This window comes from Penicillium cinerascens (genome assembly GCF_028974065.1).
Source record: "Penicillium cinerascens strain IBT 15544 chromosome Unknown contig_16_segment0_segment0, whole genome shotgun sequence".
Classification (NCBI taxonomy): Eukaryota; Fungi; Ascomycota; class Eurotiomycetes; order Eurotiales; family Aspergillaceae; genus Penicillium; species Penicillium cinerascens.
The window spans coordinates 3,253,177-3,268,049 of NW_026695286.1; the positions used below are offsets into that span (position 1 = coordinate 3,253,177).

A 14,873-nucleotide genomic window follows, 5' to 3' on the forward strand; every position below is an offset into this window, starting at 1 on the left:
AACTCGTAAATCTACTGCGCTTTCTTTGCGCTTTCAAGCTTGGCCTTCTCCTTCGCTCTCTTCTCCGATCTTTGAACCACTGCCTCGGCGCCAATGCCGCCAAACACTAGGCCAATTCCCAGCCACTGTCCAGCGGACAGGGAGTGGCCAAACCAGAACACGCTGAGAAGCATCGTCAACATCTTGCGTGTCACGGTCACGGTTACAAGCAGCAGCGACGAGAAGTGCGACAGGGTGTAGAAGATAAACAGTTGGCCGACAGCACCGCACGCCGCAAACCCGAGCACGTGTTTCAATGCTTCGGGGTGGCGTGTGAGGAAGGAGACGGCCGAGTACAGCTCCGTCTCGGTGGACGGGGGGATGGGGATTGGGAGCAGACTGTGCAAGATACCGCTCTGGGATAGATGAGGCATGATCAAAAGATACGCAGTGGTCAGAAGTGTGGAGAGCACGTTCTGCGCAACCATCATCTGCGGTCCAGAAAAGCGGGTGTACCGCTGTGGAGAGGTAAAGACATGATCTTGTGTGGTGTTTGTGAGGCCGTCAAGCAGCAGGTTGATAGACAGCAGAAAAATACCCCACATAGAAGATCCGGACTGCTTCGCCGCCGACGCAGCAACCTTTTTACTGGTTCCTGGATGATGCAGCGTGAACGTGGCCACGCCCAGAGTAACCAGGAGCACGACACCGTACTTGTACAGAGGGTACTTCTTGCGGAAGATAGTCAGGTGAAGGAGCATTACAGGGAGCAGCTTGCATGATTTCGCGAGGATAAAAGTGAGGTAGTCGATGTGTGCGAGACTGGCGTAACCAAACGGGGATGCGAGCGACGAGGAAATGCTGACCAGGAGCAACGGGAAAATAATGTCACGCGTAGGGAATATGGAGGGCATGCTCTGGCCCTTGGGCGTGGAGAAGAAGAGGTATAGGAAGCCAGTGATGGCGGCGAAGGACGACTGGATCGTGTTCAGGACCAGGGAGTATGTGAAGCGCTCTGTCGCGGGATCGGGATTGGCAGCGGATGCGGCGTAAACGGGATAGCTGGTTGTAGTGATTGCTTCCTGGAGGACACCCCATGAGAGGCTTCGGTCTGTAAGCGTCTGATCTCATGATCTTCAAGGAATCTACTTACAATGCCGCGTAGATACCGAGAACGCAGATGAGAAGCTGCATCAACCCGGGAGTGTCTGTGACTACCTCCAGGGCCGCCGCTGCCTTTGCAGGAGCGCTTTCGTTGGCATTCAGCGGGTCCGTAGCGCGTCCAGTGAAGTGCTTCTCAGCAACTTCGGTTTCATTGCGCATTGAGTGCGAGGGAGTTCGCTGGAGGGGGTTTGTTTGCTTTTGCCGACCCATTGCGACGGAGTTGAACTCGAGGGCTGGGACTCGAGATGAAACGAGATCGGACCAAAGGAGAGGATATAAAAGTGGCGATCTTGCAGGCCCGGGTTGTATGAATGGGAGTTCTCCTTTGGGCCCGGAATTTATAAAAAAAAGATGATGCCATGTGTTCTTAGGTCGCGAAGCTTATCAACAATCAGTAATCGCCCGGGCCCCACCCATGCCTTGAAGAACGCAACTCAAAGCTCAGGATGACCTACATGGGGAAAGAGTAGCTATTGAATTTGGAATATTTATGTTATTTCAAGAAACCTTGGAACAGAATTGACTCTACGGTTCATCATATTCACCCTCTGGAAAGCGGTATAGGCTTTCTTTCAATGTGCAGGCGGTGAACTAATAAACTGCCCAATTTATGCACCATTTTTGACTAAACGCCCCAATCAGACTCAAATCACAGCAAGCTTCCACCTCAACCCACCAAACATGTCTACCAAACGATTTGAACAGCCTTGCCCTGAGTCCTCTGCACTCAGCAAGCTCATCGAATCTGCATCTGCATCTGGCAACCCTTTCTCAGCAACCACCCTCCAAATCCTGCACAATCTCCAACACCAACACCTCTGGACCTCGCTGCAAATCCACGACATTTCTGCTCCATCAGATGCTACAGACACTACTCCCAAATTCCCAATTGCCACTTCGCCAGATGACACAGCACCAACTCTGATCTCCGGCATCCCTCCGCACCGCGTGTACACTCATCCGGACGAGCAACTTTACATGCTAGAACAGGGACTCCGCGAAGATGACCTCAAGCCGGAACGATTTTTCGTGATCCCCACGGCACAGGGTCAGCAATGGAGTCTGCGTCGCATGGCTGCCGTCTTTGACGCCATGTCGGAGGTCCAGCCAGTTGAGACGCCAATGGTTGAGAAGGATAATGGCAAGGCGAAGCAATTGGCGAAGTACTATGAGAGGAGAGAGAAGGCCCACGAGACAAAGGAATGGGGTGGAAAGAGGGTTCTACTGGCGATGGTGGATAAGGGTATGGGCGGAGAGGGCACGGTGGTGTACTACGTTGTGCAAGAGGGCGAGGTGAAGCCGCGCCAGAACTGATTGTGTGGTTTTTTCTTTCTGGAATTATGACTTGGTCTATGCGAGTTACGACAGTGGAGAAACTTTGAAAAAGCGACGATTTCATTCAGTTCGAAATCATCGAGAAGCGAGAGTCGGCTTTCATATATACGCCGGAAATATCCACGAAACATTATATATGCAGCCATCGGGTATAATTTGTGCGAAAGCACAAAAGAGCAAGGGGCAAACATTTGGTTGGGGGTACAGAAGTGGTGCAATGGTACAAGAATGAGGATGATTCGAAGGGAAGACTCAGAGCAGCACGTTTTCCCGGTCGTTTTTCAGCATCAGCTCTTGCTCCTGGAGACAGCTTGTGCAGTATCGGTCATACCACTGCCTCACGCCCTCTGCGTTATCTGCGAAGATACGTTCCGCCTGGGCTGTTTCGGCAGCTTGCGTGTCTGCATTCTTTCCAGCAGCATTACCGCCAAGGAGGGTCTCAACCTGGCGACACCGTCGAAGCTCTTCGCGGAGCCAGCGTTCCCATTCGTTCTGAATGACCTCTTTCTCAATGCTGTTCACAACGCGCAGCGCAACCAAGAGGTTGTGCCGGTAAGTTCCAAGACGTTCGCGCGTCTGCTGGAATCGTTTCGCTGCGCTCTTGGTCACTGCGTCTCGGGGTCCGGAGGTGCTGAGAGAAAGCGGTAGCTCTGCGTACCGCATTGTATTCTCGTGGAACGCACTGAAGCAGTTGCTGGCGTTTCCAGTGTTGTTCCAGATGGTCGTGTTTGCGACGGCCTCGTCAATGTCTCTAAAATAGATTGCCTTGCTCATGACCAGGTTCGGCTGGACTCCCAGTCTAGCCATGAAATTGCTTGCATGTCTCTCCTGCCACCAGTCCCAGGTGTCCCGGGTAGAGTAAAAGCTATTCAAAAGCCCACTGATGACCAACAAGACCAGCATGACCTTGTGCGCGCTCACGGTCTTCAAAGACCAGCTGATAATGCCAATGGCCCACTGCATCACCATGGAAACGGTGGTTTCCAGGAGAGACAAGAATGTCTCGAGGAGGAGCTGAGGCATAGTCCGCTGGGTGCGAGGCTTACGAGGCTCGAGCTTCAAGTTGACGCCTGCGCCGGTGAATTGAGAAACATTGCTCTGGCGTCCAACGTGGCCAAAGATTGTGATGGCCTTTTTGGTGCGGCTATGTGCTCCCAGGCGACGCACCTGGTCGCTCACAAGGTCGATCAGGTCCAAGGCGTCTTCTTGCAGGTCGTCACTTGCTTTCGAGTTAATGATGCCTAGAATAGAGAATATCAATTTCCGAAATAATCTTTGTCTTTCGCTTGTGATATTGACTTACTCTGCAGGCCGTAAGGAGTCTTTAGCCATTCGACTTTAGTGTAGACGGCGAGCTTGCTCTTCGACTTGGCCACGAAAGTAATAACAACCTTGCTGACCAGCCGGAAGGATCGTCGGAAGGGGAGATGCCACGGAGTCCGCTTGTCGGTAACCACGTAACAGAGGTGGTCATTGAGTACATCAATGATCTGATAATCAGAGATTGCATTGTCGTGAGTCCCTGTCGTTCGTTAATTCAACAATAGGACAACGTATTCACCAATAGGGAAGCTTACCCAACATGTCATTCGTTGCAATTTTGTACGAGAAGTCTCGTCTGAGATGTCTTGATTCAGTGGCGGCCCAGGGTCCTTGCTTGATTTCTGTATGATTGGTCAGGACGGAGAGGTAAATAAATGAGGATCGCGGAATCACTCACCCTTGGCTTGTCGTTCATGCAGCAAAAGCTGCCAAACAGCACTCTTATCTCCAAATAGAATGTGGAAGAGTGCCTTGGGACTGATATCCAACACTTTCTCGGTCGCCAGGACAAGGTCACCCTGAGGAACATATGTCACTGGCTGCGTGGGGAGCCTGAACTTCGCAATATCTCGCCCACGGCCATTCCTGCCTCCGTCCAGATCGAGATCTTTGTCAATGTATATAGGAGCACGAATATCTTTGCCACGGCCATGGGCCACAAGACTTCCTTGATCTGCATTATCAACTCCTGATGAGAGATCCTCCCAGCTATCGGCACTGATAGATCTCTTTGGAGAACCAGTGTCCATCTTGATCAACTCTTTGAGGACGGTCTCGAGAGACATGGGTTCAACGGCAATTGATCCCTGAATCAAGAAGTTCAGGCGTTTTTGAAGGAGTTTGAGCGGCTCAAGGAATGTCTTGATGGTGATTCGACCGGGCGTGTCACTTCCAAGGGGAGGAATAGTATGAAGGAAGAGGAAATCGGCATCTCTGCCAGGGGCAGCCGTCACCTCTTTGATACTTTCCAAGGAGACGCTTGTCGTCAACACTAATCCAAAGTGATGACTGTAGAAGTAGATATTCTGAGTGGTGATATAGGCTCTGCCGGGGAACTCTTGGTGGTCATTGGGACTCCAGGTTGCCCTAAACACCAAGACCAAAGCTTCCTCTTTCTTGACGTCGGGAAAGAGAAGTCGGAACTGAGCGTCCTGAATCCGCAATTGTTGCGGGTACACATATGGATACTCGGTTTCTGCAACACCAAGTACGGCTCGCTGAATCTTGGATGCATCCCCGTCAAGACTCACGGTTTGTCGATGGCGTGGCCCTGATGGCTGCCGGGATGACACTTCCGGTAAATCTGTCTGGGCCGCAATTGCCTGTTTCTCGGAATCGCTCATGACAGAGGACGGTCGGCCTTCAGATCCATACTCTTGGTCTCCATTGGCATAATGGGGCTCTTCCCGCTGAAGCTTGTTGATGAAACCCCAGTTGGTAGTGCCCCAGAGGTTCGCCATCATACCACTGGGCATACCGCCTGTGCTATCGACAAGACCTAATCCAATGCCCCTTTCATTATTCACAACAACCGCAGCTTTACTCATGCTCGTTGGGGCAGGCGGGTTAGCTAGTGTGGCAGGTGCAAGGTTCGCTCCAGGTTCGTCAAAATTGCTCAGGCTGCGACCCCGGCTTCCTTCTGCTTCGCCCACATTGACAGGGGTATTGCCACTGTATGGGAGGATATTATGACTGGCAGAGATGAGACTAGCTATGCCACCGACCGGCCCCGGAATAGCAGGAGATGCCGGGGCCGCATTGTTTGACTTGCGATGTAGATCCAACTTATGCTTAAGACGAGATGCGTGCTCTCTGGCAGAAATTTCACTCTCCAAGGAAGTTAACCTTCGACTGCCCGCATCGGTACTAGCCCTATATGCAAGACCATCGCGGTCTGGCACCGGCAATGTTGAGCTCCGATGCTCTGTCGGAGTCGTCTCATCATTGTGGTGCGGGGTGAATGAATCACTTGGGTCCGCGGTAAACTCTGGAGCTGGAGGTTGAGAGATTGCGAAAGCAGGATCCTGGACAGTCACTTTTCCAGATATCGACAGATCAGTGCTGGTAGGGTTCTCCAACGCTTTTTGTTTGGCAGATTCGAAAGCTCCAATCCACTCCATCAGTTCTTTCTGAGACTCCGCCTGCAGCATGATGGTGTTGTTAGTGGTTTTGACTTGGAAACAGAATCGTCGCTCTTCTTGGAAAGCGGGGCGAACACTGCAAAGAAGAACGCCAATACGCTCGCTTTCCTCGACACCACCAGTACGGGCACCTTGTACAAGACAGCCAAAGATGCCGTGCTTTAAGAAGGCCCAGCGGCGGACCCAGGTCGTGCGAGTCGGCTTTCCATAAAGCGTTCGGAGGTAAACCCATCCTTGCTTTTCCGGCCTGACATCCTTGCCCATGTTCATTGTTGAGAGAGGACGAGAACCGAGGTAGGGAACGGTGGAAATGGAATAATCCTCCAACTCCCGAGAAGGTCTAGCCACGATTTCAGCAGCCTCCTCGATTTGCTTTCGAGTCGCGAAAAGCTCTCGCTTAGAAGACCTGTCGCTTCCTTCCATCTCATGAACCCAACCTTTGATCCGATCCATCTCGCCCGACCATTTCGAGAACGTGCCGCTATTATTGTTGTGGAAATTGCGGAACTCTCGCCATTGATCAAAAGAGACTCGGACCAAGAGTCGGTCGAGCGCATTGCGAACTTGGGGAGATTGCACAGAAAGGTCCATGGACGCTCGCAGATAGGCCTTGCGGGCTTCATGAAGCTGGAACGCTTCCTCCCTCAGAGCGGATGCTTCTTTGGATTTCGACTGCGAGGCATAACGGGATTGCAAGTAATCATACTGCTTTTGGGCTTGTTCGAAAGCGCGGCGGGTATCCTACACGGGGATCAATGTCAAACACGAAAATGTAAACAATGGGGTCCATTCGATACCTTGAACTGCCGCAGATCCTCATGGATGAAGACTCGGATGGGTTCGGCAATCATATTCTCCATCTTCTTGGTCGATGCAACTAATCCATTCCACAGGTCTTTCGAACCCTCCCCGCACCTCCTCATCGCCAATAGTGTATAGTCATGATCAACAACAGCTTCGGAGACGACCAGGGGACGGGTCGAGTAGGAAAGAAAGCTGCTGACTACACTCTCCAGAGCCGCCAGCTCAGAGGTGAGTTTTGTTGCGGCTTTGGCGTAGCCGTCGAGCCATTTCTCGATGAACTCGATCTGGTCACAGAAGTGATGGGTCGTGGCGCGAAAGGTCGGTGAGTCGAGGGCGGCTTCTTTGAGGCCAACAGGTCTGCAGAATCCGAAGAGTATTAGTATTAGTAGTGGGAAGAGCACGCGGCCGGACTTACACCACGCTCACCAGCTTCCCGACCTGGGGTAACGGGGTGTGCGCTTGGGTCGACATCTAGCGCATGCCTACAGACTTGACGCGCGCAGGAAAAGAGACACAGGGGAAGAGAGGAGTCAATGAGGTCCCCTTGAAAAACAAAAACACAAATGCAACGGTCGAGATGACGCTGACGGAGCCTTGAGAAAGCCCACGTGCTAGTAACCGGCTTGAGGTCGCACTCGAGGCTCGATGATTTAATTGGCTACGTCAGGGAGTTGTTCCTTGGACTTATCTGCCTGAGGTGTCGAGGTGTCGAGCCGGGGCGGTTTCCACGGTGAAAGGCGGTGTGTGAATTTTTTTTCTTTCTGCCACCAAGTCGGCGCCGCAGCTTGTGGTGATCTTCTGAGTACAGTTTGTACAACCAGCGCAACAATGGAGCCTCCTTCCAAGAAGATGCGCACCCTGATGGATGATGACAGCTCTAGTGACTCTGGGGACGACGCTGGTGGTGTTCCCGTCGGCAAGTCTGCCGAGTCGAGCTTCAAGATCAACGAGGACTTTGCTCGGCGATTCGAGTACAATAAGAAGAGAGAAGAGGTGGCGAGATGTAAGTGCTTCTGACTACTGATCCTAAGTGGATTTTTCGTTGGTAAAAATATACTAACTGTTGGTCTTTTACAGTGGAAGCAAAGTACGGCAAGACCGATATGGGAAAAGGCCACGCCAACGAGCCCGAGGATGACGAGTCTTCCTCTGATGAAGACGAGGACGAAGATGGAGAGCTGGCGACTGAAGCCCTCGATGCAGAGATCATGGCCACTCTCAAGGCCATTCGCTCCAAGGACCCCGCTGTGTACGACAATAACGTTACTTTCTACACCGAGTTTGACGACGACACCAACGCCGCCCCTAAGGAAAAGCAAGAGAAGGCTATGACTCTGCGCGACTACCACCGCCAGAATCTCCTGAGTGGTGTCGATCCCGCAGAGGAAGAAGACGCCCCCAAAACTTTTGCCCAAGAACAAGCGGACCTGAAGGACGCAGTCGTCAAGGCGATGCACGGTGCCGACTCCGATGACGAGATGGAAGACGCGGAAGATAACTTCCTCATCCGCAAGTCTGGACCAGCAGAGGATTCCGCCCCGAAGGGGGAGGTCAAGCTGGACATTGAAAATGCGGACAAGGATCCCGAAACCTTCCTTTCCAATTTCATGTCATCGCGAGCATGGATCCCCGAAGGCCGTGCTGAACTTCACCCCTTCGATTCGGATGATGACGAGGAGGTGGAGCGGGCAGATGCTTTTGAGGAGGCATACAACTTCCGCTTCGAAGACCCTAACAAGCTTAATGAGAAGCTGATGACCCATGCCCGTGATATGACCAACGACCAATCCGTGCGCCGAGAGGAGAAGAGTTCGCGCAAGAAGATCCGTGATGCCGAGCGCCAGCGCAAAGAGGAGGAGAAGAAGCTGCGCGAAACCGAAAAGAACCGGTTGCGCAAGCTCAAGACGGAGGAGCTCCAGAACAAGGTCAACCAGATCAAGGAAGTGGCTGGTTTGCGGGCAGCGGAGTTTACAGACGAAGATTGGTCCCGTTTCCTCGACGACGCTTGGGACGACAAGGAGTGGTCAAAAGAGATGGCGAAGCGATTCGGCGAGGACTACTATGAGGAGGAGGATACTCAGGGCAAGAAGCATCCTAAGAAGCCCGAGTGGGACGACGATATCGATATCAAAGACCTCATTCCGGACTACGAGGATGAAGGACCCACCAAGCCATCATTCGGCTCCGATGACGAAGAAGAGGAAGATGACGAGGCTGCCGGGTCCAATAAGAAGAGCAAGGCCCAGGAGAAGCGTGACCAGAAACGCGAGGCCCGCAAGGACCGCATGCGCATCGATGAGGCGGTCGAGCGAAACCTCGATCTTGATATCACTCTCCTGCCCGGTGCCACCAAGAAGAACGCGACACGCTTCCGCTACCGTGAGACCTCGCCACAGAGCTTCGGTCTGACGGCACGTGATATTCTTATGGCGGACGACACTCAGCTCAACCAGTTCGCTGGCCTGAAGAAGCTTGCCTCGTTCCGCGAGGCTGAGAAGAAGGAGAAGGACCAGAAGAAGCTGGGCAAGAAGGCCCGACTCCGCCAGTGGCGCAAGGATACCTTTGGTAATGAGGATGGACCTGAGTTCAAGTTCGGTGGGGATGCGCCTGTTGAGAAGGAGGATGAGAATGAAACCAAGCTTGATATCCGCGAGGGTGATGGACAGAGGAAGAAGAGAAAGCGGACCAAGAAGCACTAAGCGCAGGTGCAAAAGAGTCTTTATTGTGTATAGTTTATTCAAACCATGGATGTGAACCAAGTCCTGGGGCATGGAGTTAGAATCTATTGCATTGTTTAATCCCATGCTGTGTGGCTTCTGGATATCGAAAGTAGAAATTGGATACCTAGGTGTTTCAAAGTATTACCTATTGAACAGTTTCTGGTCCAGAGGTATATACGGGCACCCAAGGACTGTCCTGGTGGGCATATATATCTGAGGCAGATGCATTCTCAGCCCCAATCGGTACATTTTTCCATCTCCTTCGTGAGGAACATCAAGCTAAAATCGCCGACCCGGCTAATATTGCATGCTCCTTACGTTATTTATCAGCCGCCACTCAATGCATGCAGGTCTGATCTGCTCAGTATATCATATTCCCTCGCAGGATCTAAAAAGGCCGAGGGTGTGCACGCAAGTGGACCCGCAAGCGGTCCGCGATTGGCCTGTGCCTAGTTTTGTCCAGGTACATTGCACATGCGGCTACCTCCACATCAAACTTTGTACCCGTTACATCGATAGCACCGAGTGAAAATCTCTCATAGCAGCCGGCTTCTTCCCGAACGGGCATTTCGTCGTCTGAGCTGATTTCTACTATGTAGTACACTAGGGTTGCATATCGCAGTACTGCATAAGATAGGGATAATGGTATACAAATTGATTTGTAGCAGGTCTAAGTATAGTCCGAGAGCATGAATATGTAGCCCGAGATAAATCGACTTCACTGATCCTTGCGCAGCACGAGGCCAATCTACTGTAAACGCGCGACCCACGCATAGGAAGTTATTCTATTCATGTTATTGAAAGTAATGGACCAGCGGATATCAAAATTTTGTTTGCCACAGGGTTTGATCGGATACTCGGGCAGGGAAAAGGAGTTGCCCCGGTGGAGGCCCGGCATTGGACGGGGTTAGATACGCCGTACGGGTTGGGTACGGTGTCCACCCGGCGCTTGGACTCTGGTTGCTCCGACTACGATTTCGGCGAGTTTCTAACATAGACAGATATTGAAGATGGCTGAATGGGAATGACGTGGGTGGTATACTAAACTAGACATGGAAAAAACAATTATAGAAGATTCAAAATCAAATAATAGCTCTATCGCCGCGTAAAGGCAGATGACCACGGATGCAGAAATTTTCGGGTTCGGGAGATATCGGCAAGGCCAGGAGGCAATACGCAATTATTTCAGTAATTACAGCCCCTGGGCTGCCTGATTGGGTGTTAATGTCCTGCGTTCGCTTCCACCCGCGTACGGCAGTATTTTTCTCCCCCTTCCGCCCCTTCTCTCTTCTTTTTCTTCTCATCCCCGGTGTTCCTTCTTGACACTTCTCCATCTCCTCTCTTTTTTTTGTTGTCGCATTTATCTCTTGCACAACCTTCATCATGTCTAAGGGTGATGTTAACCAGGGCGACAAGTCCGTCTTCGGCATGCCCGTAAGTTTCTTCCCTGGCTGAGCTGCCATCTCGACTCTGCGCGACAATGAGCCTGGATGCATCGGGAACAGACTCTTGTCTATCTCGAAGCATTCAGGAGCTATTCCTGCGCCGAACAGAGATTGGCGAGCTTGATTTTGATGATGAATTGGCTGGAACTACCGTGCTAACAAAAATTTTCATAGGGCTTCGTCGTCGACTTCCTGAGTATGTGCCACGTCTCAACTATCCAGTCTTTGGCTGGAGCTACCAACCCATAACCTCTCGATTGAATACTAACGGATTTACAGTGGGTGGTGTTTCCGCCGCTGTCTCCAAGACCGCTGCTGCCCCCATTGAGCGTATCAAGCTCCTGATCCAGAACCAGGTTGGTCATCCTTTCCCATCAATTTACCGACCGGAATGGGCCAAGGGAGAGAAGAATTTTAGGAGATTGGCAATCATGAACTCGGATTAGACATCTGGTGTTCTTGACATGGCCAGTGCTCGCCTGAAAATTTTTTTCCCTTTGCTCCGTGCCGGTTAGGCAAGGGGTGTTGATTTTTTTCCGACCTGGACCGAAGGCTGACCCGGATTTTTCCCCTAATAGGATGAGATGCTCAAGGCCGGTCGTCTCGACCGCAAGTACAACGGCATCGGTGACTGCTTCAAGCGTACCGCCGCCGCTGAGGGTGTCGTCTCCCTGTGGCGTGGTAACACCGCCAACGTCATCCGTTACTTCCCTACCCAGGCTCTTAACTTCGCTTTCCGTGACACCTACAAGTCCATGTTCGCCTACAAGAAGGAGCGTGATGGATACGCCAAGTGGATGATGGGTAACCTGGCCTCCGGTGGTGCTGCCGGTGCCACTTCCCTCCTCTTCGTCTACTCCCTGGACTACGCCCGTACCCGTCTGGCCAACGACGCCAAGTCCGCCAAGGGTACCGGTGAGCGCCAGTTCAACGGTCTCGTTGACGTCTACCGCAAGACCATCGCCTCCGACGGTATTGCCGGTCTCTACCGTGGTTTCGGTCCCTCCGTCTTCGGTATTGTTGTCTACCGTGGTCTGTACTTCGGCATGTACGACTCCCTTAAGCCCGTTCTCCTCACTGGTGCCCTTGAGGGTAACTTCCTTGCTTCCTTCCTGCTCGGCTGGACCGTCACCACCGCTGCCGGTGTCGCCTCCTACCCTCTGGACACCATCCGTCGCCGCATGATGATGACCTCTGGTGAGGCCGTCAAGTACAAGTCCTCCATGGATGCTGCCCGCCAGATTGTCGCCGCCGAGGGTGTCAAGTCCCTGTTCAAGGGTGCTGGTGCCAACATCCTCCGTGGTGTCGCCGGTGCTGGTGTCCTGTCCATCTACGACCAGGTCCAGCTCATCCTCTTCGGCAAGAAGTTCAAATAGATGATTCGCTCTTAGGCGATCATCTGCCACCTGTAGTTATACTGGAGTCGGGGATGGTTCCCTGCCTGGTGTAACCGCTAGGCGATGGGAAGCAGAGGTTGTGGGACCTGCAAAAGATAGATGCGTCAAGAAATGGGTTCGGGGGGATCTTGAAGCATAGAATGGTGTGATTCTTCCCTTTTTGTACCCGATGTACTTTACTGCCTGCAAACTCTTTTTCTTTTCTTCGAATATTGTATTTTCTTCAACGTATCATTCCTTTCGAACTCTTATTTCCCGCGTAGATGTAGAGTCGCTTCGTGCTCACATTCTAACTGAAATGATTTCAAGTAGAGTACTTGGATCTATTGAAGCTGGTGATGGTCTCTCAGATTTCATCCTGGATGCCGGACATTATAAGACGTGGCTATTTCCGCACGGTCTGATACCAGCTGCTTCAGGTTAGGCCACCTTGCCTTGTTGGCTGGCATGTTGATACGTGGCGACAAGATTTGGTGGCTTCAGCAAGGGAACAGGTACCAAGAAAGTTATCAGGAGAACCAGTGAACACCCATTTTCTGCGCTATAAGTCACTATTACCCGCTGGAACCATCTTATACCGGTAAAGCACAGCTCGAAGCTCTCCATAACGCCTCTCAAAGCGGTCGCCCCACAGCGGAAGGCGCATGACGTCTGGGGCTGGAGCTCCTTTACCTCCCCTAGCTCGAACCTCTCTTTAACACTACCTGCTCATCCTTCAATCATGTCTACCTCCGGTGGTATACAGACGTACACCTCCGCGCCTGTTAATTCCAACAAGGAAGAAGGCACTCATGCGTCCACTTCACAACCAGAGCCCGCCACCACAATCGAGTCCTCGATTACGGCGACATCGCAGCCCGCAAACACCTCTGCGACAGCCACAGCACCCTCCTATTCCCCCATCTATGCAACTGCACAGCCAGAAGGCTCTGCAGCACAGGCCGGCGCAGCACCAAGCCTGCCCGTTCCAACAGCAGGCACTCAGCCAGGCAACATCTCAGCGACACCAACAACCACATTCCCAACGGCCACATCTGCACTATCACCGCCTCCTCCACAACCAGGCGCTGTGCCACAGACTAGTCCTCCAGCGGCGCACTCGCCAGTGCCACCTCCACCTAAGGCAGGCGAGGCCGTAACGCCCTCAGCACTCGCACCCCAACCTTCAGCCTCATTCACCCAGTCCTACTCCTACCAGCCTTCGCAACATTCAATCCCGAACTCAACATCCACTCCGTACTCCTCAGTGTACCAGACCCACGCCGGCGCCAGCTCGTCCCGCCACCAGGGCCTACCTCTGCACTCCAACAGTGGCAGAGGCGGCGGCGCAAACGATATCTTCCAAGATGATGAGCCCTCGCTCATGAACACGGCTAAGTCGTGGATGCAGAGTGCGGGTACGAAGCTAGCGGAGGTTGAGGCGGAAGTTTGGAAGAAGATTAACAATGCGCATGATGAGTGAGGCTGGAGGAGTATATTTTACCTGGGTGCATCGGTATCATGGATTTTATCTAAATTGGGTTGTTATCGTGTTTAGTTTAGGATTATAGGTAGGCTGGTTTGATGCGTTTCGGGGAGGATTCTGGAAAGGATCTTTACTTTGTACGATTCATATGGAATACAAGCATTCATTCTGGATAGAGTTTTGAGGGTGTCTTGAAGCATCGAAGCTAGGCATCCGCCACCTGTACGACTAGTTGAATGGCTTTCCATAATTCCCAAGGTTAAAGGAACATATGAAACGCCAGAACTCTGTTCTTCGTCGTTGGGTCACTGTATCGTTAATCGTGCCGCAGCGAGCCAAATAGTAAAGTAGGCGGAATCCTCCACTGGTTTTGCGTCCCCAAAAAATCAGTGAGATCGTAAAGGGCCTGGATTTAGAGAGCATGTTGTTCCCTTAGCCAGCATCCACGCCAACGAGATGATTTCCATTCTCACATGGCTCAGACTTCGGGACATTTCATCCATCGACCGATTCACCGTGCTACCAGTCATATCCCAAGATTCCAAGGTTGGGTATTACACGTAGTACTACAAAGAAACAGTGTAGATCTTGACTTGAGAAGATGAATATCTCCATAGTTGATTGGGAAGAGTATCAGTAGAACCCAACGTTAACGCGAAGGAGTTCATACTACATAAGGAACACTATGTACTTCTAACGCAACTCACATCCATCCACTGGTCGTGAACAGGATGGACACAAAGACACAACCGGAATCAAAGCCCGGAACCAATAACGAAGCTCTCAGTGGAATCAATGAAGATGACCGAGAGCACAACCACGCTAGCAGCCAAAGCAAGGAAGCATGCAAGTCAGTGCAGTGCAGCAAAGACGACCGACACTCCATGTTTCCAGTTGCAAAGCAAATCTGATCGTGATTGCGGTTGCCAGAGCAGACCCAAAAAAAACACCGGATATTAAGAAAAAAGTAAAAAAAAAAGTAAAACTTGCGAGTCCGGGTTATGGTTGAAGCCCGAGACTCGATGCGAAGAGAATGCAAGAGAGGAGGTTGTAAAACCGAGACGACACGCCTGGAGCAGTTCGGTGATTATCGCAGTGTA

At 51.9% G+C, this 14,873-nt stretch overlaps 6 protein-coding genes across 6 annotated transcripts; 4 read left to right on the forward strand and 2 right to left on the reverse strand.

The window, feature by feature from the left end:
* Positions 1-11: 11 nt before the first annotated feature.
* On the reverse strand, positions 12-1,353 carry N7498_001217 (UDP-galactose transporter HUT1; the record flags this gene model as incomplete). Its single annotated transcript, XM_058448280.1, has 2 exons — positions 12-1,083; positions 1,133-1,353. The coding sequence occupies 2 exons, from the start codon at positions 1,351-1,353 to the stop codon at positions 12-14; spliced, it is 1,293 nt and encodes a 430-aa protein (XP_058313691.1).
* A 471-nt stretch (positions 1,354-1,824) lies between these two features.
* Positions 1,825-2,457, forward strand: N7498_001218 (uncharacterized protein; the record flags this gene model as incomplete). The annotated part of the gene is made up of 1 exon (XM_058448281.1): positions 1,825-2,457. One exon carries the CDS (start codon positions 1,825-1,827, stop codon positions 2,455-2,457), a length of 633 nt encoding a protein of 210 aa, XP_058313692.1.
* Positions 2,458-2,730: 273 nt separating this feature from the next.
* Positions 2,731-7,239, reverse strand: N7498_001219 (uncharacterized protein; the record flags this gene model as incomplete). The annotated part of the gene is made up of 6 exons (XM_058448282.1): positions 7,162-7,239; positions 6,740-7,103; positions 4,199-6,683; positions 4,056-4,142; positions 3,782-4,000; positions 2,731-3,719 (listed from the first exon to the last, which is right to left on the reverse strand). Exons 1-6 carry the CDS (start codon positions 7,215-7,217, stop codon positions 2,731-2,733), a joined length of 4,200 nt encoding a protein of 1,399 aa, XP_058313693.1. The 5' UTR covers positions 7,218-7,239.
* Positions 7,240-7,574: 335 nt separating this feature from the next.
* On the forward strand, positions 7,575-9,445 carry N7498_001220 (KRI1 family protein; the record flags this gene model as incomplete). The annotated part of the gene is made up of 2 exons (XM_058448283.1): positions 7,575-7,749; positions 7,824-9,445. The coding sequence occupies 2 exons, from the start codon at positions 7,575-7,577 to the stop codon at positions 9,443-9,445; spliced, it is 1,797 nt and encodes a 598-aa protein (XP_058313694.1).
* Positions 9,446-10,749: 1,304 nt separating this feature from the next.
* Positions 10,750-12,542, forward strand: N7498_001221 (putative mitochondrial ADP,ATP carrier protein (Ant)). The gene is made up of 4 exons (XM_058448284.1): positions 10,750-10,900; positions 11,086-11,107; positions 11,191-11,267; positions 11,490-12,542. Exons 1-4 carry the CDS (start codon positions 10,850-10,852, stop codon positions 12,285-12,287), a joined length of 948 nt encoding a protein of 315 aa, XP_058313695.1. The 5' UTR covers positions 10,750-10,849; the 3' UTR covers positions 12,288-12,542.
* Positions 12,543-13,029: 487 nt separating this feature from the next.
* On the forward strand, positions 13,030-13,770 carry N7498_001222 (uncharacterized protein; the record flags this gene model as incomplete). The annotated part of the gene is made up of 1 exon (XM_058448285.1): positions 13,030-13,770. One exon carries the CDS (start codon positions 13,030-13,032, stop codon positions 13,768-13,770), a length of 741 nt encoding a protein of 246 aa, XP_058313696.1.
* Positions 13,771-14,873: the final 1,103 nt, after the last annotated feature.

Excerpts from the sequence above, each read along its gene's own strand:
- N7498_001221 (XM_058448284.1), top strand. The coding sequence starts at position 10,850 with ATGTCTAAGGGTGATGTTAACCAGGGCGACAAGTCCGTCTTCGGCATG. Across the intron at positions 10,901-11,085 it reads AGTCCGTCTTCGGCATGCCC|GGCTTCGTCGTCGACTTCCT; the intron begins GTAAGTTTCTTC and ends AAATTTTCATAG. Across the intron at positions 11,108-11,190 it reads CTTCGTCGTCGACTTCCTGA|TGGGTGGTGTTTCCGCCGCT; the intron begins GTATGTGCCACG and ends ACGGATTTACAG.